This window comes from Cyprinodon variegatus, unplaced genomic scaffold (assembly GCF_000732505.1).
Source record: "Cyprinodon variegatus isolate N-32 unplaced genomic scaffold, C_variegatus-1.0 Scaffold418, whole genome shotgun sequence".
NCBI classification, from domain to species: domain Eukaryota; kingdom Metazoa; phylum Chordata; class Actinopteri; order Cyprinodontiformes; family Cyprinodontidae; genus Cyprinodon; species Cyprinodon variegatus.
In genome coordinates, this window is record NW_015150871.1 from 677,821 (window position 1) to 700,452 (window position 22,632).

At 37.6% G+C, this 22,632-nt stretch overlaps 1 protein-coding gene across 1 annotated transcript in view; it reads right to left on the minus strand.

Moving 5' to 3' along the window:
* tyw1 (tRNA-yW synthesizing protein 1 homolog) overlaps positions 1 to 22,452 on the minus strand; it is a 56,870-nt gene extending 34,418 nt beyond the window's left edge. Inside the window, exons 1-8 of the mRNA XM_015388263.1 lie at positions 22,312 to 22,452; positions 22,050 to 22,165; positions 21,835 to 21,966; positions 21,630 to 21,731; positions 19,507 to 19,701; positions 19,165 to 19,431; positions 16,684 to 16,806; positions 6,332 to 6,464 (exon numbers count right to left, since the gene is read on the minus strand). Coding sequence (XP_015243749.1) covers positions 6,332 to 6,464; positions 16,684 to 16,806; positions 19,165 to 19,431; positions 19,507 to 19,701; positions 21,630 to 21,731; positions 21,835 to 21,966; positions 22,050 to 22,165; positions 22,312 to 22,396 — 1,153 coding nt within the window. The 5' untranslated portion in view covers positions 22,397 to 22,452. The remainder of the gene's footprint in view (positions 1 to 6,331; positions 6,465 to 16,683; positions 16,807 to 19,164; positions 19,432 to 19,506; positions 19,702 to 21,629; positions 21,732 to 21,834; positions 21,967 to 22,049; positions 22,166 to 22,311) is intronic.
* Between the last annotated feature and the right edge of the window lie 180 nt (positions 22,453 to 22,632).

The window sequence follows — 22,632 nt, forward strand, 5'->3', positions numbered from 1 at the left end:
AATTAAACAAACAATGTTAGGAAAAGAAAAACAAATTTCACATAATCACCATGTCCTCTGTTGACCCCTGCATCTTTCCATGGCTCATTGTTAAAAATGATGACCTGCTTCCTGTTTGCAAGGCTTGTTGAACTGCATTATTTCCTCTATAACCTCTTCATTTGCTTGAAAATAAAGGCTCACTTATCTGTCCAAACAGTGTAATTTCTATCACAATGGAGCCATTCTGCAAAATTCCAGCTTTGGAATGGCACTTTGGTTGAATCAAAGCATAATAAAGCTTGTGAACCATCCTTAGTGGCTGGTTAAAGCAATAATGTGTAACTTTTGACCCAAGTATTAGCTTAAATTAAGATATACTAAATTATCCTTTATGCAGAAATACAGCACTTCGATATATCATTGCTGCCCCTCTGAATAATGGACCTATGTAACTTTAGAGCAGAGGTCACAGATTAGTGGACTGCGATCCGGACCCACCTGCTGGCTAATCCGGACCCAACCTGATTTAAAATATTTATAAATTACTGCTTGCTATCCGACGACAGTATCTAACTTAACTTGTGCCGTTTCTCCTGTTTATATGGTAATGCCCTCCAGAGCGTCCGGCACCAGGCTGCACTTCATACAAATCAGCCAATGAGCTGTGTGGACTGCTGGAAGAACTGTGGTGAACCGGTGAAAGTGAAATGGCGTGCTCAAAGATGACCCTGCACATTTTATGTATGTTTGGCTCAACCTGCTGCTGTGAAGCAGGATTCTCCACCCTGACCATAATCATAAATAAATATTGATCAAGGCTCACTAATGAACACCTTGATATGTGCTTAAGAATGGCTTTGTCTCCATTCACACCCAGGTTTAAAGCCTGGCGGGGCAGCATAAAGCCCACTGCTCTCATTAAACCATAAAAAAATAAAATAAAGTTACAAACGCTCAGTTCAGGTGTTTTTTTTATAAAATATGTGAATCAAGAAATTGTCTATATACCAAAGTCAACGATTGTTGTTCTCTACTCCAAAAAACTATTTGACATTTAAAAATGGAAAAACATTCTACTCGTTATAAAAATTCAATCTATAACATGGATGCAAAAACACCTCATTTATTTCAGTGTTAAATTATTTTTAAAGTAACAGATTACAATAAAAAAAAAGTCTCTGGACCTTTACTGATTGATGATTTTCTTTATTCGCACCCCGCTGATTTTTAATTGTTCACCCCTGATTTAGAGGGTCGGATCCGTAATTGAATGAGTTATGTCAATCGAAAAACAACTATACAGCAATCTGATTTTTTAATGGAAGACCTAGCTAAGATAAAAAGTTGTTAGGCAACAAATCAGACACTTGCATGATCACAAATGTTTTAAATTCTGCAGGATTAAATCTGGAGGGTGAATGTGACTTTGTTTTTATAAGCATGATGACTTCTTCATCCGGCTTAAAGGTGTAGTGGAGGATTTTTGTGAATTTTCTAAAAGATCTATCCTTCCCACATATAAAAAAAAATTATGCATGTGCACAACTCTGTACCCACTACCGAGAGGGAACGCCTATTAAACGCCTGCCAGAGCATGCACGAACCCCTTTTTTTCCTCATGCACGCTCTGTTTAAAAGTTGCTGTTTGCATCACTCATACAAGTTTACTTTCCAAAAGAAGATTTGCAATTTTTACACTATGTGAGATTCACCACTGATAAGTGAAAATCGGGAGGAGCACGTAGGACGGCCTTAGGTAAACATATCATCAGACTGATTGACAATTAGGAGGACCACTTATTTTGATTCTCACACCGTAAAAAGAACATCATCCACAATACCTTTAAGGGTTCACACCCTGTGTTCTACTCTGTCCAGTAGTATAATCGATGGACCACCTTTTGCTTTCAGAGGAACGCCAAAATATCACTTAATTCAGACCGGAATAAAGATTACATTTAAAATGAAAGTTAAATGATAGTTTTTAATAAAAAGAAAACACAACACACTCTTTAAATCATGCAGACTTTTTGGAAACTCTGCTTTTGGCTGCTCAAAATAACTTCAATGACAAAGCCCAGGGTGCTTCATCAGTTACTTGGAAAATGAGCCAAGTCAGGATTTGTCGGAACCATTTCCAAGATTAAAAAAAAAAAAAAAACAGAACAAGCTTGATTTTATTATTTTTATCCCCAACTTTCTTCAGCCAAAATGATTATATTCCCATGTGTAAATCCTACATTTGATAACTGTCATCTCAAACCACAAAACAAAAGCATTTTTTCTTATCAAAGCTAATTAGTATTACTTTTTTTTTTTTTACAGAAGAGGTTTTTTATCTTTTCACACACAGGAAAATAATTTGACCTTTGTGAGCCCATTGAAGAACACACGCTAATAGAAATGACTTATGGCATTTTAAGCAACAATCACGCTGACTGGGGTGTCTACTTTAAACCACACAGATAAAACATCAAAACAATTCAAAAACTAATTTAGATCATCTTAAAAAAACAAAACTGTTGTAATATAAAAAGCTTTAGTGATGGAAAAAATAGATTAAAACTTTGCTGGATGCTCAACAACAGTTTCATCAGGATGTGACTTTTGCACGAACACTCTGCCAAAAAGACTGTACAGGAAGCACATCTCCCCCAAGACTGAATGCCATGAAAACAAAGCCAACACTTCCATCCTCCATTCTTTAGTTCCAAATACACCAAGCACCTGCCAGGACTGACTGCTGCCAGCATAGCACACAAAACAGGTCATTATTTGGTCAAACAGAGAGAAGTCTTGCTAAGAGGGTCCTATTTTTAGTACGAGCCTTCAGCAGGAAGTGTTGGTGGAAAATGGCTGGACTGTGCTATAATACTGAAAGGTAGAAAAAAAATAAGAAACATCATAGAAAGTGGCATAATACAGTTTTCTTCACACCTGATGACATCCTGCATAAGAAGGTAAAAAAATATCTACCTAATTAATCTGACCTAAATTAAAACAAATGTATTCAGCTGGAGGGAAAAAAATGTTTAGAGATATTTTACCAGAATCACTTCTTCCTTTAAAATAAAAATATAACTGGGTCTTTTATTAATTTATATTTTACTTTTTTTTACTGTTCAGCGTAAACCTACAGCTATGATTTCCATTGGTATAAATACAACACATACCAAAGGCTACGTTCACACTGCAGGCCTTGATGCTCAATTCCGATTTTTTTGTGAAATCCGATTTTTTGTGTTGTCGTTCACATTTCCAAATATGTGCGTCTTGTATTTGATCTCCTGTGTGAACTGCAGACATACAATGCAAGTGCCCCGCATGCGCAGTAGAGGACGCAATGACGTCACAGGCCAGTGGCTCTGTGTTTACGGACGTCAACATGGATGGTAGTGCCGGAGCACATCTAGCGATTCCCAACCATAAAAACTCAATGTTTTCAAGATGGTTAAACATAAATACTACTCTCTGCATCATCGTCTGCCATGGTTGTTGTTTTTTTTGCCGCTTCTTCATAGCGAGACCCAGAATAGTGACCTTTGTCGGGTATTAATGGCGTTCAGGTCGGATGAATGCGACCTGGCCGTTCAGACACCGGTCACATTTGAAAAGATCAGATTTGTATCTGATTCAGGACCACATAGCCAAGTGGCCTGGGTCACATTGTAAAAAATTGGATCCTTGATGTTCGGACTGCCATGACAAGATCAGATCCAGGTCGCATATGGGCCAAAAAAATCGGATTTGGGTCACTTCAGGCGGCAGTGTGAACATAGCCAACCAGACCCACATCTTTTGGTAATTTTTCAAAATGGAAAAAGATAAGGACGGATGCCAATTAGGAAACTATGGATGCATCTTGAAGACAACTCATATCTACTGCATAATCAGAGCAAAAATGTGCAGTTTAAAGCAACTGAAGTGGAAAATACCAGGCCTGGAGAGGGATAGTATGGTGGAGAATGTATGATGCTGTGGGCTTACTTCTCTTCCACAAGACTGGGGAGCACACTAAAAATAATTTGGCATCACAAAAATATTTGAAATGAGAGAAAACTTGACACAAAGATCTGGTGGTTTCTGTTAGAAAATTAAAAATGAATCTAGATTAGATCTCTTAGCAGGATAGCTTCATAACAGTATGGCTAAACCGACACAGAAAAGGATTTCTATAAACAAGTTTCGGTGTCCCAATGTGTTCAGAGAAAACAGAGTGAAAGCCTCAGATTTAAGCCTGGTTGCAATTCCCATGACCCAAAAGACTGAGAATACACACAGGCAACAAGTAGGAAAAATACATAATTATTAATAAGAATTTATACATAAAAGGGTTAAAGCAAAACAGTAATTCCTAAATAACTGTATTTCGGGGACAGAATGGCCTCAAATTCTGTTCAAATGGGCCAGGCTGTGATTCAGAAGTGAAGAGTAGTCGTCCAACAATATGACTAATTCTGGTTGAATTATGTCATAGACTGCGTACCAACCTGAGAGCAACTGTACAGGTGAGTTTAACTGGCACTTTAAGTTGTAAGGTCAGAAATGTTCTGTTGCCATCAGCACCAATAAAATTAGATGTTTACTTGCCTGCACTGCATCATTAACTATCATCAGACAGCATACTCTTTTTAAATTCCTTGTGCAGCACTTTTAATCAGCTTTAAGCAACTGGAGAAAGAATCAAATAAGATGTAATTTCTCCACCTGATTATCTGAAACATAATTATCAACAAATTACCTCTTTCCTTAGTAGCCTAATCAGAATCTGAGTCTACAGAGTGCTTTGATCAGAAAGTGGGATATAAAAATGTGGTCAGCCTCAGTCTCTTGCTTCCTTATGCAGTTCTTCAATCTGAGTTTTACCAATGTCTCAGCAGAATGAAGGGTTCAAGTGGACCCACCACTGCAGTGATAGACCCTGTAATGTGGTCACAGAACCAAAGCAGACATGGCATGGAAGGGAGAATTGGGATTATTGGGCATATTTGACTCGGACCTCATCTACCAACATACAGGCCACAAAAGTCAAATGTAGACAATTCTGCCATTTTCTTTTTTTCAAAAATTACTTATCTTACTTTACTGTTGTAACAATAAATCTAAATTCTTCTCATGAGAATAAATGTATAGATGATATCAACAAATTATATGATAATTGCCGAAACCCAATCCTCTGATGGAGAAAGTCTTACTACTTCATGATCCTGCAAAGGCCGCTAATGGTAGCAAAATCACACTAGTTTTATAAATGCAAAACCACACACAAGGAAATGTGGATTTATTGCAAATTAAATCTCTGTAATTGTCTAAAATGTAGGGTTAGGGATGAATAATTATTTAAATAAATTGTTCCACTTTATTCTCAGTCCAAATGATAACAACATAACCATAAGTAAAACATCTTTTACATCATTTTGATGAATGCAACCTTAAAGGTATGTTTTAATTTCTTCTGCCTGTTTTGGAGGCTAAGCAGCTGTTGCCACTGTTGGTCATTACATTATGAGACTTTACTCCATGAGAATTATGTTTTTTGTTTTCAGGGAAACAGGGAGGTTTTTAAGAGTCATTAAAGATATTATGAAGTCATTTTTTTTTCTTTTCACTAATAGCCCTATTTTTGCTAAGGGCAAAGAAAAAACAGAAAACAATAAGAAATGGAGGAAACCCTAATGTTTGAACAAAATTCTCTCCTTCGAAAGTGCAACAGATGCTTTTGCAAACCTAATGAATAGTTGTTTTAAATGACTGCTGTAAATTAGGAGATGAATATTTATGAACAGATATGCGCTCTGGAGGATTCGCTTTTCAAACAAGGACTGTTATTCCAATATAGAAAGAAAGCTAAAAAGTTTCCTCCTTACAATATCTTAAAATTTTCTTAAAAAACAATGTCTAAAATATTTGGCTGCTTTTCAAGAATTTTTTAGGGACCTTTATAATTACTAATGTGGAGTTGTGAATGAAAAATATCACTTCAAATATTGACTAGTGCCTTATTTCCATCCTCTTATGAGAATTTCACACAAATGTATTCAAACAGGGGCAAATAGAGTCAAACAAGTGCATCATCCATTATCCTCAAGATGCTGAAAAAGGCCGTATAACTGAAGCATCAGGTTCCGCCTCCTAGCTCCCCACGCAAATGATTTAACACATTTTTAGAAGAAAACTGAGATTTTAGCAAAACCCCTCGACACTCTGCTTGACCATTTCTAGCTGATTTAAAACCACTTTAGTAAATTATTCTGTTTTTAACATTCAAACAACCTTTTCAGTTATCAGCAACCTCTTTACACCTTTTATATTCTTAACTTCTCCTTCATAAAAGCAAAGTTCTCCTTACCTTGCTTAGTCAGAGCTTCCCTTAGAGCAGGGGTGATCATCTCTCTTCTTTCCTCTTCACCTTCAGTCTTTGACACTCCGTTCAGTTTGGACAGCTTCACCATCTGGCCGTTTACCTGATCCTCCTTCCTTACCTGAAAGAAATGCAAAACCTTGACTTAGTTATTCTTTTTAGGCACTATTAGCCTTTTATTTTTATTATTTTGAAAGTTGGCAGACAGGAAATGGGATTAGGAGAGGGGCTGTAAAAGTTATTTGGTCGGGACTCAAACCAGTGGGAGCTGCACTAAGGACATAAGCCTATATATATTATTTATTTCTAGTCTTATTCCTTAAGGGTAACTGTTAGCTTCATGTGTTGGGATTATACTAAACTTTTCATAGCTGAGTTGGATGCTTTGGAGAATCTCAAGATTGTCACAACTGGAATCAGCGTATCAGATTCCATGTTCACCCAAATATGTAATAATTCACTAATCCTTCTTGCTTTTCTTTAGCATCCTTGTAGGTTTATTTATTTTTAAACAACATTTTATGACCAACATTTCGGTTCTATGTGTTACATTGCTTACTGATATTGCTTCCAATAGCTGACATTTATTTGACAAATTAAACAGAGTTTGAAAGAACCGAACTGTTTTATGGCATTTCTGTGCTTTATGGCTCAGTTTTAGCTTCACTTTACTCTTTTAGTAAACCTTGATGCATGTTTTTCCAGATATTAGAAGGTTATTTATGAAGTCCTAAACTCAGTTAACTTAAAAAAAAAGTGCTTAATGACTATTAAATGTTCTATTAAATAGAACATTGAGACATGCAATATAACCATCAATGTGCGTAATTCTGCAGTCCCAACAAAACTGCTCTGAGTCAATGTTTAGTAGGTAATTAAATTACCTGAGTGGTAACCATAGATGGTATAATATAATGTAAGTTGCAAGAACTTTAACTGGGCTTTATGTCCACTCCTAAAAATAGGCAAAGGTTCTGAAAGTGTGGTATAAATGGTACAAAATAGAGGAAAACAAAGGTTAAGTACAACAAATAATGTCCTAACAATTTTCAAAATTGGATTGTTTCCTAATTTGCATTCCATACTTTAATAAAATAAATAATTGATCCTTGTTTCTACAAGTAGGAGCTGTTTCTTCTTTTGCTGTTAAATCTGATTAGTTTGAGAGATGAACACCTGATTCCATTTCTGCAATACGCACCAAAAGTTCAACATTCCAGAGACATCCAGTGTTTCACAAAGAGAGGATCAATAATCCACAGAAAAGCCACCAGAGAGCAGGAGCAGACATTACTTTTCAGAAAGGTGTGATTAAGGGGCTGCCTTTAAGAATGAACCCGTTTTAACGACAACTTCTCCCAATTAGAGTACAGCTGCCACTTTTTCAGCTGGTCCATCGGGATTTAAATGTCACTGGGTCGCCTCAGCAGAGCTCATAAAAAGATGGGATTGTGTCAGCAAATGTAGCTGAATGTTCAAACCATAAAGACTTTTAAACTACACCTGATACAGTTTGCAGATATTTGTGTAGCTTGCTGCAGGAGACATTCTACATGAATATGAAGTTATGGTATAAAAACTTTAACAGCAGAGAGAATATAACAAGCACAAGGATGTCATTACAGTTAGGACTTTCTAGGGGGGAAAAAAATGGTAAAATCATTTTTAGTCCATGCATACTCTAAGGATTCATTTGTAGATAGAACTGCAGGTTTCTAAAGTTCTCCTAGGTATAGAGGATAATCTTTTATTTCCGGGTGGATCATCTAAAAAAGTATCCTACTAATTGTCAATCATTCTGGTGATATGTTTACATAAGGCCGTCCTACGTGCTCGTCCCGTTAGCTATATTTTTCTGTGCATGTGCACTTCAGCCATGTATATGTGGTGAGCTACGCTTTCAGAGTCATCGAAACTCAGCTTTCTCACCGCGGTTCTTTGAAAATGGCCGAGGCTGGTAAGAGAAAAAGAGTTTACCAACTGCATAAGAAGAAAAAAAAGGCCTCAGAAGAGAAAGATCTATCCCAGAATGCTTTGCGTGGAGAGCTCCCCTCGCAAAGCATTATAGGATTTGCTTTGACCAACGGGGAGAAAAAAGCACTGATCATCTGTCCGAACAGTCAGTTAACAGAGTTCGCTCTAAAGTGCACTATATAGTCCCCGCTCTATATAGTGATTGAAGGTATTTAGTAGGGGTGTAAATAATAATAGTTTTGTATCAATGCATCAATCCAACAGCAGACGATCCGATGCATCGATGCGTCTGCAAGAGTATCAATTCATGTTTTTTTTCCCTCCGGGAAATCCATCCGTTTGCTCCTGGACGTAATTCTCCCTCCCGTGCTGGGGTTGCGCTAAACCTATTTTGCCCTCCTACCTCGCTTTTTAAAATTATGCTCAATATTGAAGCGTGGTCTGTGCTACACACTGTGGGTCTAGATACGGTCGAGGCGGTGAGGAAGTGGGGGCGAGTTTAGTCTGACGACGGAGGGACATGAGGGCCAAAAAGAGCAGAGATCCAGGTGGAAAAAGGATCCCATCATTCTCGCGTACCTCGCTCTTCTAGCGGGTCAAACTTCACGAGTTGTTTTCCGCAATTTCGGTCATAAAAACAAAACAAGCCGGCATCCTGTCTGGCCGCCTGTCTGTGGTCAGCTAAAATTTGGGAGAGGTGCAGTGGAGCGTCTGTGGAGGGAGCGGGGACGTCTGGAGCCGAGGTATTGCATTGCACTCATTGCACTGATTTTGTGCAGTATTTTTTGATGCAACTTTTCTACTTCTGTTATTTGCTGTTGTTTCTCAAAAAAATACATAAAGATATTAGAGCTTTCATTTATTTATTTCATATTTGAAACATTGTCTAGCCTGTAAGGTGTAAAAAAAAACAAAAAACAAACCAATTAATCGAATCGAAGCGTATCGTGGTGTATTCTTGAGTATCGAAAATAATCGAATCGTTGGGTCAGGAAATCGACACTGAATCGAATCGCCATGATGGATGTGATTTACCCCCCCTAGTATTTAGGGCTTAGGGCGGATGTTCAGACACAGTAAGCTTGTATGAGTTATGAGGAGAGCAACTTTTAAACAGAGTTTGCACGAGGAGAAATGGGCTCTGGCATGCTGTCGCACGTGTTTAATAGGCGTTCCCCTGTCGGGTGCGGGTACAGGGTTTTGCATATGCATTTATTTTAAAGTGGAGAAGGCAGATTTTTTTTAAAATGTGTGAAAATTCTCCACAATACCTTTAAGAGGTATTCAATATAATGTACTTAAAAAAAAAGAATACTGTTTATGTACTACCTGTTAAATAAAGGGCTGAGGTTACGGAGACCAAACAAAATGCTTATAGTTTCAGTTAATCGTCTGTCCAATGATTTCCCTACACCTGCTGAGAGCTTTTTCTATTTGCCTTCGTGCCGTGCTGATTTTTGACATAGTTCGAGTTAAAATATTAGTTGTCGGAAGATCCTGTTCTAAATAACCTTCGATGACTGAGTATTTACATCTCCACGGTTGGTGTCCTGCAGGTTTTATATCTGCCGGATCTAAACACCTTATTCAAGTGATTGATTTATCTCCTCAGCCAGACACTAAGCTCTGCATTCGCCTGCTAATGACTAAATAATATCAAATCATTTCTCATCAGGGACACATCTAAGGTATGCAGATTGCCAGATAACAGCTTCTATGTCCTATTTTATTATATTACAATACCAGTTAAATAAAATGAAGAGTGACACTTTGGAAGCTAAATAATTGTAACTAGGCCTGCAACTGATGATTATTTTGCAAATTGATTAATCTGTTGATTTCTTTTTTTCGATTAAATTACTAATAATCAGATAGTCAAAGGTTCTTTAAAAAAAATTACAAATATAAACCAGGTGAAACTCAAATTTCACCACTTATGGAGTTCTAGATAAGAGCATATTGACAGACAATATTTTTTTAAATATGTATATAATGTTAAATGCAAAATGTTTATATATCTTTTTACTATCTTGGTAAAATAACTGCTCTAAGTGGGTTGCTCTGTTAACGATTAATCAATTATCAAATTAGTTGATTATTTCAATAATCGATTAAAAAACGATTAATCTGATTAATTGTTTCAGCCATAACGCTCTGCAGAGTCAAAATATGATATAGAGAAATTTCTATCATCTACAAAAAAAAAATGTTTTCTTTTTACTATAGATTTCATAAAAATCTGCAAAGTCAAGTAGATACATTATAAAGAGCTCCAGTTATAATTGACTAAAGTATATTTTCATTAACATCCTGAACACCTGAATACAAAACAGTAAACCGTTAGGATTTTATTATCTGCATATTACCATAAGAAAGATAAACCTGTAGTTAACATTCAATTGGTTTTATGTTAAAGGAGATTTACTCCATCGTAGGTTGGAGTATGTTGGACTATGGCAAAATACTTTAATTTTAAAAAGGATCACATAGCAAATCAAATAAGTGAATGAAGGAATGTAATTTTCCGTATCCTTTGGCAACAGAACCGTTTCCAACAGAACGCCATCATTTTAATCCCCATTAGCACAGACGATCTGAAGCTCATGAACTAAACTCTGAAACACTTTACTACCTCATGTCTACTTTCTCCCTCTGGACATTATATCGGGAAAGTGAGCCAAGAAAACTGTGCAGTTTGGTGTAATGATCCAATTCAAACTACTCCTACCTGGCAACCGTCCCACAACATGAAACTGAGCTTTTTGGCAGGAAATCAGCATCCTTTGTTACAAACCCACAACCATTTTTGTAAAACATTTAGTCCAACAATGGAGATGCTGGCATTCTGCAGGATATAAACAAAACCAGTGACTAATATTGATTAACTTTTGGGAGTATGAAGCCATGCTCTGCTTCTAATGGATGCAGGAAAGCAAGCCTTTGAGGCGAAAAGCTGCAGATCTGTGTTCAGAACAAACTTTAACAGTGATCCATTTATCCTAATTTCAGCTTAGCTGCAAATGAGGTAAGAAAAGCTCTCAGTTTAAAGGTCCTTCTAAATGTCAACATGTCTGATAAGTAGATGCATGATCAGGGAGGTCAAAATAGAGATTTCCCAGGATCTTTCCACTGAGAGGAGATCCAAGCTCAGTCCCAGAACAGTCTGAATGGACTCATGACAAGATTTTATAAAATCTCTGGTTGAGGTTATTTTCTGATCAGTTTTTGACTATCAGCCACCAAAATCCATCTAACCCAGGGCTTTTGTCGGGGAAAGAAAACTAAGCTTATTTCAGGGTTTGGAAACAGAAACTGAATGAATCAAGTTGCCAACAACCAAGTTTCTGTCATCACCTATTGGACCAAAAAAAGCCAAAGTAATTTTATCCCCAGATCCCATACCTAAAGTCTATTTTATCCAGCTTTAAAAATGACGGCAAATCAAATCTAATGCGTCTCCCAAACATCTGGTAGATTCATTTTTTCCCCCAAAACATCTGAACTTCTGCACATAAGCCGCCTCTTGGCTTTAAATTAACCATAACGTTTTATTCAGGCAGAATTTTCTCGGTCACACAGTTTGCCTAATTATGCGCTGTCTCTAGCAAATGTTTAATGCTCAAACTAATTACATCCTACATTGAAAACTCAGCGTGACCAAATTATACAAAATTAACAAGGACTTGTGATCAAAGACTTGAAAAATCAGCACTCTGGCATCTTAAGGGGGGAGACAGAAATTAGGCCTAATAACATATATTATCTGGGTCTGGGAGCAGAGTTTATATTAAAACTAGTTTAAAAAGATATATCAACTCCCAACATGCCACATAGAAATCCCAATAAAGAGCAAAAACCACCAGTTTGGATATAATGAAAGAATATATATGAGCCCATTTAATCTACCGCAATTAAAACTACCTACAGTATGACAAAAGTGTATTATTATTTAACACTTAAATGAAGTTTGGGTCTCATGATCTCACATTGTATCATCTTACTTTCAGGGTCAGAACAGTTTAGATGAGGTAAATAAAAAAACAGACTCATGCTTAATGTTTTCTAACAAAGCTAGGATACGCCTCACATATGGAGGAGAATTTCAACCAGGCTATGAAAGGTTAGTTGTGAAGGTGAGAAGGGCTTTTTTTTCTGTGAAACATTTATTTATAAAAAATAACATTTAGCTTTAGAATCAAAACCTGTCCAAAGAAAAGGTCAAGGAAAAACAGAATGTAGGGAAAAATATGTTAGAGGAGGAAATCAAGAAATAAAGGTCAATAATACCAAAGGTCAGTATGAGATGTTTAAACTAAAAGCTTTATTATATAACTTCTGCCTAATACCTTCCAAGCAGTTTTGGTGCATTGAAGTAAACAGACAAAGAATACCTCAAACACATGTGATCACTACTATCAGCCAGGTTTTTTTAGCTATTGTGATAAATAACTCTAGTGTTTGGAAGCTGAAAGAGGCATTTCTTGCAAGGAAAAAGGTCCTCAGACGGAGAGATAGAGGTCTGACTGAGGCAACTTCAGTACATACATTTATACCTTAAAAAGTCCAAACACACACCAACTCCCCCCAGAGGAACCAACCCACCCCTGCATAAAGAACTTTCTCACACTTGAACAGTTGGAGGAAAAACAACTTGAGTTCATCAAGGCCATTCCCTGTTAGGTTAAAATATCTTCACTGGCCAGATGGAACTTCTGTAAACAAAAGTCCTCCCATTCATGCCATGAAGGAAGCTGTGTAACTCATTCTCATCTCTCATGACGTTCGTTTGGAGCATGTGAGGCTAAGAACAGACATATGGGTGTCGGCCGACGCGTGCGGGTGTCGGCCAACGCGTGCGGGTGTCGGACAACGCGTGCGGGTGTCGGCCGACGCGTGCGGGTGTCGGACAACGCGTGCGGGTGTCGGCCGACGCGTTTAGGTATCAGACAATCTGTGCTGGTATCGGCCAACGCAGAGACAAGAAAATGTCACTACTATCGGCCCAAAATATTGTCCGGCTGACATACTGTTCTATTAGCCTGGGTGCCATTCCGAACTTAGTCCTGCCCACAACGTTTGAGGTAGGGAAGTTCGGTCTGGCATTGCTCAATAGTAGCGCGAGTATACTCGCCCAATATCTGGCGGGACAATCAAATTGTCAGGGCGGGCTTTATACGATGATGGACAGATGATCAACAGTAACATAATCAACCACGTCACCAAAGCGCGCTTGGGTGACAACAACAATGGCTGCCGCTGGAGAGTTGAGGTGTGTAGATTCTGCTATTAGGTCTGTTCTAGAAGATATCGACAGCAAATTATTTTTTTTGCAACACCGGCAAAAATCGTTCATGCTCATCTTCTTATTCTAGGCGTGCAACTGCACCCTTTGATTTTTGTTGACAACAACTATGCGTCGCTTAACATACGTCACGCACTCCGTTGCTCTTATTGGTTGTAGGTCTATCCAATTGAGTGCAGAGGCATTTTTTTCCTGGTTCGTTCGAAACACGCCCCATAATCACAGCTCTATGGAGCAGTATCAGACTCATATTCTGACTAGAATTGAATAGGACTACGTCAGGCTACCATTCTAATACTATCTTGGAGAAGTCTATATTACGAAGTGTTAAATGTCTCTTCAGAAGCTATTATTGCTGTTGTCGTAAGGAGTATATTGGTTCTGTTCTGCATTTAATTTGCACAAAGTTGAGACCTAATTTAACAAAAACACTAAATTTCTTATTTATACTATTTTTATTCAAAGACATGTTATTTTTTTCTTGCCATGCTGTACTTCAGATGGCAATAATGTGCCTAAAACGGCATCTTAATAACTCTGCAGTAACAAGATTGTTATGCTTTTATTCGTTTTGGTGTATAGTTTTTTTCCTTTGGTAGATAACACAACATAACCCCAAAACAATAAATCAATTAGATTACATGAATCTTTGAGTTAAGATAAATGAGAAAAATGCAGATTTTTTCCCCCATGTTTTATTATTTTTGAAATAATAAAATTATTTCTTTCCTTTTCGCTCAGTATGACCACTTCACACAATGAAAACCTTTAAAAAGGGGCTGATAACGTCTCTTTCCTCAAATATTCTTCCTGCTTTTCTTGACTCACCCATTCCTCACATATCTGTGGAGTGGGCGTCCTAGATATTACGCAAGCCTCCACTTCTCCTCCACCGTGGTCTGGTGTCTATCAACCCATCTGCCTTTCTCCTTCAGTGACATGTTTTTTTTTCCTATTCACTTGAAAAGGTTAGAATGGATAAAGGCTCTATAATGTAGAGCGGCTTCCAGATCTTAACATGGAAATGCTGAAAATAGCCTGAATGTGGGCAATAAAGCTTCTTTTCAGGTAGAGATCTACACCTCTGAGGTGCATAAGCACCCTAGGAAGATCTCCTACTAAAGCAACCTGTAACCAGCTACCTAGCAGTTCACCCTTGCCATCCTATTGCATTTCACACTACTCCCAGTCCTAGTTTATAGTTAATTTTTCTGCCTTCTTCCGCCCTCCTATTTTACCCTTGAACCCTTTACCTCCACACATTGCTCTGCATATTCTTACATCTCCTTACAAGCACTCTTCTGTTGATCCATAGCAAAGATGAGCATGTTGCTAAACAGGATGTCATGAAAAATCTCTACTTAACAGAGACAAGCAAAAAAAAAAACAGGATTTTGGCAGAACACTTAGACAAGGAAATTATAACATCAAATTGTAGATTTTTCCCTTTTGTGTGTTTTGGTATCTTCTACTAAATCCTCACACATCATACACACTCCCTCCTTGAATAGTCTATCCCTTTGGAGCATTTGAGCTCTAACAGAGTTCGTCATGTCTTCCTTTATTCCCTCCATGTAAAGAGGCAGAGACTACCGTAATTTTCGGACTATTAGCCGCACCTAAATATAAGCCACAGAAGCTAAATTGCATGATTTGTACATATACAAGCCGCACCGGACTATAAGCCACAGGTTTTTTATGTTTAATGTCTGTCTTTCTCGCTGTCGTTCTGTCTCATACCACTCGCGGTAGAAGTCTGCTTCCGGAGGACCTCCGCATTCCCCCGCGCGCGGCTACTATGCTTGTGTGTTGAAGCAAATGTGACGTCAACATGGTGGATGGTAAAATCCATAGATTTAGGTATTACCCTAGTGGCCGTAAGCTGTAAAAGTCCATAGATAAGCCGCATTGTTATACAAGCCGCAAGGTCGAAAAATGGGGAGAAAGTCGCGGCTTATATCTGTTATCTTCTACCACCTTTATACTAGCCTTCTTGCCAAATTATTCGGCTTCCCCAATGGGTTTGGCTTGAATTAGATGACACTAACTAACTTCTTACTAGCTACCTCTCCCAGCAGAGTCGCTATACTGTCCAGAATTGGTTTTGATGAAGGGGGGAGGTCTGTGCATGGGTGCAGTTCATGCCCCCCCACCTGACCCCCACCTGGCATCACAACCATCCCAACCCAAAATCCACTGACATTCCACAGTAGCAGGCTCAGGCACTTAACACTGATTAGTTTGCCATTTTCTGTCATTTTTATATATTTTTTTTTATTTCAGAAAGGCTGCCATTTATTAGGACGTAAATAATGCAGCATATACCAACCATGAGTGTGTCAAGTTTGACTTTTTTTCTTTTTTTTTTATAGGACTAAGTGTAGTTGCAGCCTGGGTATTTATACAACTACTTTAACTCATGTGAAGAATGAACATTTTTTTCTGAGAGAAACTATAATCAGGCAGATGTTAAAACTGAAGGGGAATGGTGAAGATATGAGTTGGGTGAACGAGAAGAAAATCCTCACTACTACTAAAACAAATGCATTTGTACAAACCTATACTCTGTTTACATAAATGTAGAACAAATTTGGGGCAAGACTTGATCAGTCTACGCTCTGAACTGCTAACTGTAATGTCCAACTGAAAAACTAACAGAAAACTAATAAAAATAGAAAAGACACTCAATGGGAGATGCTATTGGTTGAAAATTAAAAATCTGTGTATTTTGTGCCATAATGCAGATCTGAAAGGATTTTACCCACTGTTGGCTTAGGAGTCATTTCATCTGCACTTTGTAGCTTCAGCTCAACTGTTTCGGCCTTGTTGGTTGTCTTTACTCATAAACACTGTTCAAGTCCTGTTTGCCGATCTGTTAATTTTCTTACAATTGGGATACAGTCTTTAATGGATCTGATGTTGTATACATTAACAAAGAAATACCATAAATTGAGTTATCATCTTGGTCATCAGACAGTCTGATATCTTCATTGATGCAAAGATCAATGGTGAAGGTACGTGCAGCATAAATGAGGTGTTGTTTTAACAGAAGATGAAGCCTAACCTTTGCTTTCTTGACGTTATTCATAATGTTGCCCAGATCCTCCACGTCTACCACGGATCGTGATGCTTTCTCATCTGGCAGGACAGACTCTTCCTCCTCACTGCTGGATTCAATCAGATCCATCTAAAAAGAAAAGGAATTAAAAAAAAAACGAAAAAAAACCCCAGAATATTATCTTATTGTGTCTTCAACCAAACAGAGTGTGGAGCTTTTTAAAAGTTTCTTCACTTAGGATCCTGTGGATTCTGAATGAATGTCACATTTCTGTAAGAGCTGCACCCTCTGTGAAGCCCGCTACCATGACAACTGATCCTCTGTGTGTCTTCGTGTGAATGACAAGTGCTTGCAATTACAAAACAATGTGAAAATCTAAATTGTGTAAAGTCAGTGAATGATTTAAAAAAAAACCTGAAATGCTTCAAGTCTTTCATCTACTAGTTTGATGCATTTCTGTTATGTTGTTTACATTTGCTGCTGTTTTTGCTATTTGCATTATGTTCTTTTTGCAGCATTTTGTTTTCCTTGCAGCATTTATTGTTTGCACTTATTTTGTTGATTCCAATTTTTGCTTCCAATTTTACTAAATGCAGCAGGTTTCTGTTTGCATTCCAAAAAAGTTAAATAACTTAACAATAACAACAATCAACTGAACTTTGTTTTCCCTGTTTGAAGACATTTCGCATCCCATCCCAGAAGCTTTTTTAATTAAAAATGTTTGGAATAGGACTTTTCTGTTTGCAGGATTTTTTATTGCATTTGTTTGTTTTTTTCTGGGTTTTTTTTTTTTGCTTTTTTTGGGTTTTGAATTCTTTTTTTTTTTTTTTTTGCGCTCGCTTCGTCATTTGGTGTGCATTTGCATCTGTCGGCCATCATAGAGCTTATTGACAAGATCAGGTTTAAACTTTTTAGACTTTATAATTATTCTTAAACCATATAAAAGAGAAATTAACAGACTTTCTGAGTTTCTATCAGATTTTAGTCATCTTGTTGGAGGGAATAATGAGACTAATGCTGATGCTCTTGTTAATGAAGAAAATATTTAGGGCCTTCAGCAACGAGCCGACATAATCATCAAATTAGACCATAATCATTTGCTGTACATTAATGCAAGTCTTATGAGTTTATATCTTTTTTAACATCGCAGCAAAAGTGTGAGTTTTTTGTGTGACGCTAAAGTCTGCATTCTGCAGCAGAGGATGCTCATCAGTCTGTTATGTTTGGCTCATCATGGCGTACAATGCTCCACACTAACAGTGGAAAATTAATATTTTCAAGCCCCAAAGAGGTTTAAAATTCACTATAGTGTGCTGGTGACAGTAAAGAAAGCGTTTGGGGACACTTTGTTAAATAACAGCTGAAGGTATGACATATGTAAAAGGTAATGTGCAAATCGGACAGACCGTTTAAACTCGTAGTGAAGCGGCTGTTCCACCCGTTGCATTTCCAAATTCTCCTGTGTGGTGCAGAAATTTACACGAGCGAATAAAGTGAATGTGATTGGTCGTTTTTGTAAGGGGGCAGGATGGCAGAAGGTTCGCAAGCAAGTTTGGTTGTGGCCGGTGTCTTGGAAGCATCTTGCTAACCAGTTAACAACTTAGTGCTAGTAGGTTCCCAATGGGAAATTCCATTGGGACCAAGTAGCACTAAATTAGTGACTTAGAAACGACACTGTCAAGGAACGCTATGGACAGAGGAAACATGCAAGAGGAGGAGAGTTTTGTGTCCGAGGTCATGGATGAGTCTCCTCCATCATACATTTTTTATTTAGAGGAGGAAAGTGGGGACAAAGTTGTTGTGGAAGAGGACGCCAGGGCAGCAGAAGCTTGGTTTGGTGTAGAAGGCTTACAGCCGTACATGTTTGAGCCCTTGCCTCGCAACGCTGCCAGTTCTGTTAGCTCTACGCCTGCTGAAGACACAGACGTGCATCCCCGTGAACACTGGGACGGAACTCAATAGTAAAGTAAATGTTTCTTATTTCAACCGTTGCGTTTATTAGCTGCTACATATGAATCAAGATGCTATGTCCGAAAAATGTAATTGACAGATGACCGTTGATATATGATTGGCCGAATTTAGGTGAACAAGCTGACGTATAAATAACTGGCCTGCATAAGATAACGAAAATAAACACAGATTTTAAGACAGAATTTTTTCTTTAAATAGAAAATTTCTACATTTTGGAAAAATATACTCTGATAAAGGGTACATTTATAAACATGTTTTAGCCAGAATGATTAGACACAGAATGATTAGACCCTACGACTTAAAAAAAAAGAAGAATTTGGAAAAGTTAAACTATATTGAGCCCAGGACCTTCTTCCTGTGAAGCAGCAGTACATACACAATGAACATCTATAAACAATTATATAAACAATTAATTACTAGTGCATTTTTCTACCAAACCCTCATTTTAGTTTTAGCAATGTAAACAATGCATTATCTTCACAGTTTCTCATAAAACAGAAATATGTTTTCTGTTACCTCGGAGCTGTTCTCCTGCATCACAGCTTTCTCCTCCTTTTCTTCTCCATGTTTCTTTCTATTCTTGCAGCAACCTTCATCCTTGCAGCTCCTCTTCTCACCTTTGGCCAGCGCCTTCAGGCGGCTCAGGAATTTTGCCTTCCAGGCCTGGAAGTCTGCCTGAACGCTACCGTTTCGACTCTTCACCACGTTGCAGTCTCCCTCTCCTCTGCTCATGATTCTTTTGGCACTGAGCATCCACAGCCACTTGTCTACATTTTTACCCACCTGCAGAACAGATGAAGGTGTTTAACTGTTTTCTGTTTTATTACAAAGGACCTTACTGTAATTCCCGGTTCTGACCGTGTTGTAGTGACCGACATAGACCGAGTTGCCGAGGCCGAACACTGCGTATCGGAGGCCTTTGAGGAAGGTGTTCCCGTACCGGAAGTCGGTGGAAGCCTCTTCCAGCCACTTACAGAACCACTCGGAGTTCTCTGTGGGCTGTCCGTCAGTGTAGGTGGCCACAAGAAACACGCAGACTGACTGACTGCTACACTGAAGGAGGACAAATCCACAAACAAAACAACATCGTCACATTCAGATGGCAACATAAAACTAAGGAGCTACAATACATCACGGTAGGAAACAGATCACCGCATTAGCTGCAGAAGGTCAAACTAGATTAGCACTGGAGGAAAAGCCTCATATTCATGCTGCAAAAGGGAGTGTTGAGGGAGTGGCATGGCGTTCTGAGTTCAAGCATCACTCCTACTCCTGCTCTCAAGGGGATGGGTTAAATGCATAGGTGAATTTCTCCAGTGTGAGATTAATAAAGTTCAATTAGTATTATTATTATTATTACACCTTAGAAGGAAAAGCTATTTCTTCTCCATCGACTGAAAGTGAGTAAACATGATAAGGAGCCTCTGCTGCCTGGGTTTATCATAACTGATTTCTCTCTGTTGATTATAATGGTTTCCCTGCTCCTGCAGCGCCGCAGCTAACTCATTTCATATTTATGTTTTATTGCTGTAAAAATAAACTCTGCCCAGAAAATAAAAACTACTTAGAATCTATTCAGCTGAACATGACTGATGAATATCTGCTTAGATTACCTGAACCTTTTCAGATTAGCGATAAATAATTGAATAATATTTAAGATAATCTAGTAAAAGGACTAATTTAACAAATTCAAACATTATGGATAATTAATAAAAGATATAAATTTGATTAGTATGTGGGAAAAGTGGCTTAGAAGAAGTGAAACTTATTCAAATGATGCCCATTCTCCAAGTATTGTCCTTATCATTGATCAATTATCATGGGTGCATACTACTCCAAAAAAGTCCATTAAGTGAGCAAATATAATTATTGATATACATAGAAACATTCACATGTGCAAACACATGTCTGCGTTCATACGTGTATTGCTCTTAGCCCAAATAGACCACAAATATTTATACACCATCTCCAGTGACTAGGAGAGCAGATTCATGTTCCCCACTCTCCTTCCATCTCATATAAACCAGTTTGAGTCGTTTCCAGTCTGATAATTGAACTACAGCAGCAGTCTGCAACCTTTCATATCCAAAAAGCCATTTTACATTCAGTCCAACTAGAGCAGCAAAATATTGCAGGATTTTTTTAAAATAAAACACAATCTATTATTTTTGTTCAATATCTGCTATAGGAAAATGTATTGCCATCTTAAACAACCAGCAGCTTATTTGCATTTCTAGCTTTTAAAATATAAAAAAAAAACATGGCTTTTCTTTTATAGGATATTATTTGAAATGGATTTGTTGATATAAATAATAAAGCAAATAAATCTCCTTTTTTCCCCCCTATTTTTCTTTTTTTTTTCAACTAAGAGAAAAAAAAAGAGGAAAAAATGATATTTAAAAAAAATAATGGTCTGTTTGTCAAATAAAAATGTAAAACGGCATCAATGGTTGTGACTTAATAAAATAATTTCATTTTATGTCGTTTGTTTCCCACACACAGTTCCCAGATATCCATCATGTCAAGGCGTTTATACTTCTCTGGATTTAAATAGAGTCCAGAATAACTTCCCCATCCTTTCTAGAAACTCGCAAAATAGATTTAAACCACAAAAAGGCAGAAAGTTCTTGAACAATCATGCATTATATAGAAACGCTCCGGTTCCCGTTTTAAATATCCACCAGCTCGGACCAACTGATACAAACACTCCTTTATTCCCTCTGCTGTTCAGCTGCTAAACTCTACTAGGAAAAGCAGATAATCATATGTTGCATTAATCCCCTGCACTGCACATATTTATTTATTTATTTATCCACCTTACTTTTATCTTTTTACAATATTTCATGTGTTTTTATTTGTGAAATGTGATTGTGTGTGTGTGAAAGGTGCACAAAAATGACCCATACTGGGACAAATAAAAGCTACTGAACTGAACTGAATGATGATAAATTGACTGATGGATGAACAGAAAGATGTTGTACCTCGTCTGCGAGTCGATCATCTGGATCGTAGTCCTTCATGTCAATCACCTCAGCTGGGAAACCCAAAGTCTGCACATCCTTTGAAAGCTCTGTGGCAAAACCCTGAAAAAACACAAATACAACATGTAGAAGGCCAAAGAAGCTGGAGCACAACAGTTTTATGTTTTATTTCATTCAATATGCATAGAACAAAATATATATTTACCTTTGCTGTTCCAGTTTGTGAGCCATAAAATACTTTAACCCCTGAAACATAAACATCAGCATCTTTCTCTGGTCTGTTGTTGTTTTTTGCAGCTTGTTGGATCTTTGAACCAGAATCCTTTGCATTGATTATCTGAAGAGAAAACAGGAAGTCAAACAGGGCTGCGTGGTGTTAAAGTTTAGGCTGCTGCCACTAAAGGAGAGGACAAAACTCACCTTCCTGCGTCCAAGAAAGAAGAACAAGCCTAAAAGCAGAGCTGCAGCAGAATAAATGTAAAGTCTGTTGCTCCACATCCACAGCAGGTAGTTCTCACCGTGGACATCCTGAGCAACTACGGGGTGGAAATCTTCTGTTATCACCAAAATTACACAATAACACAAATGTCTTAATGCTCCTTTTACCAGAAATCAACACAGATGTTTGGCTGGAACGTAAAATAATATAATAGATTAACATTAAATGCTTAAATTGACCCACCTTCAGAGTCCAAGGTAGAAAAAGAACCCTTAAAAAGGGAAATGACTACAAACAAAGCCAACATAACTGCAAAACGTGCAAACATTAAAACACTTCGTTCTCAAAAGCTACAGCGCGCTGCCATGTTGGACGGTTGCAAGGAATGCTGGGAATTGTAGTCTTTGAACAGTAGCGACGCACAAAACGCAAAAAATACCTACAACTTCATGCCACAACAAAGATAATAATAATAATAATAATACTAATAATAATAATAATAATAATAATAATAATAATAATAATAATAATAATAATAATAATAATAATAATAATAATAATAAT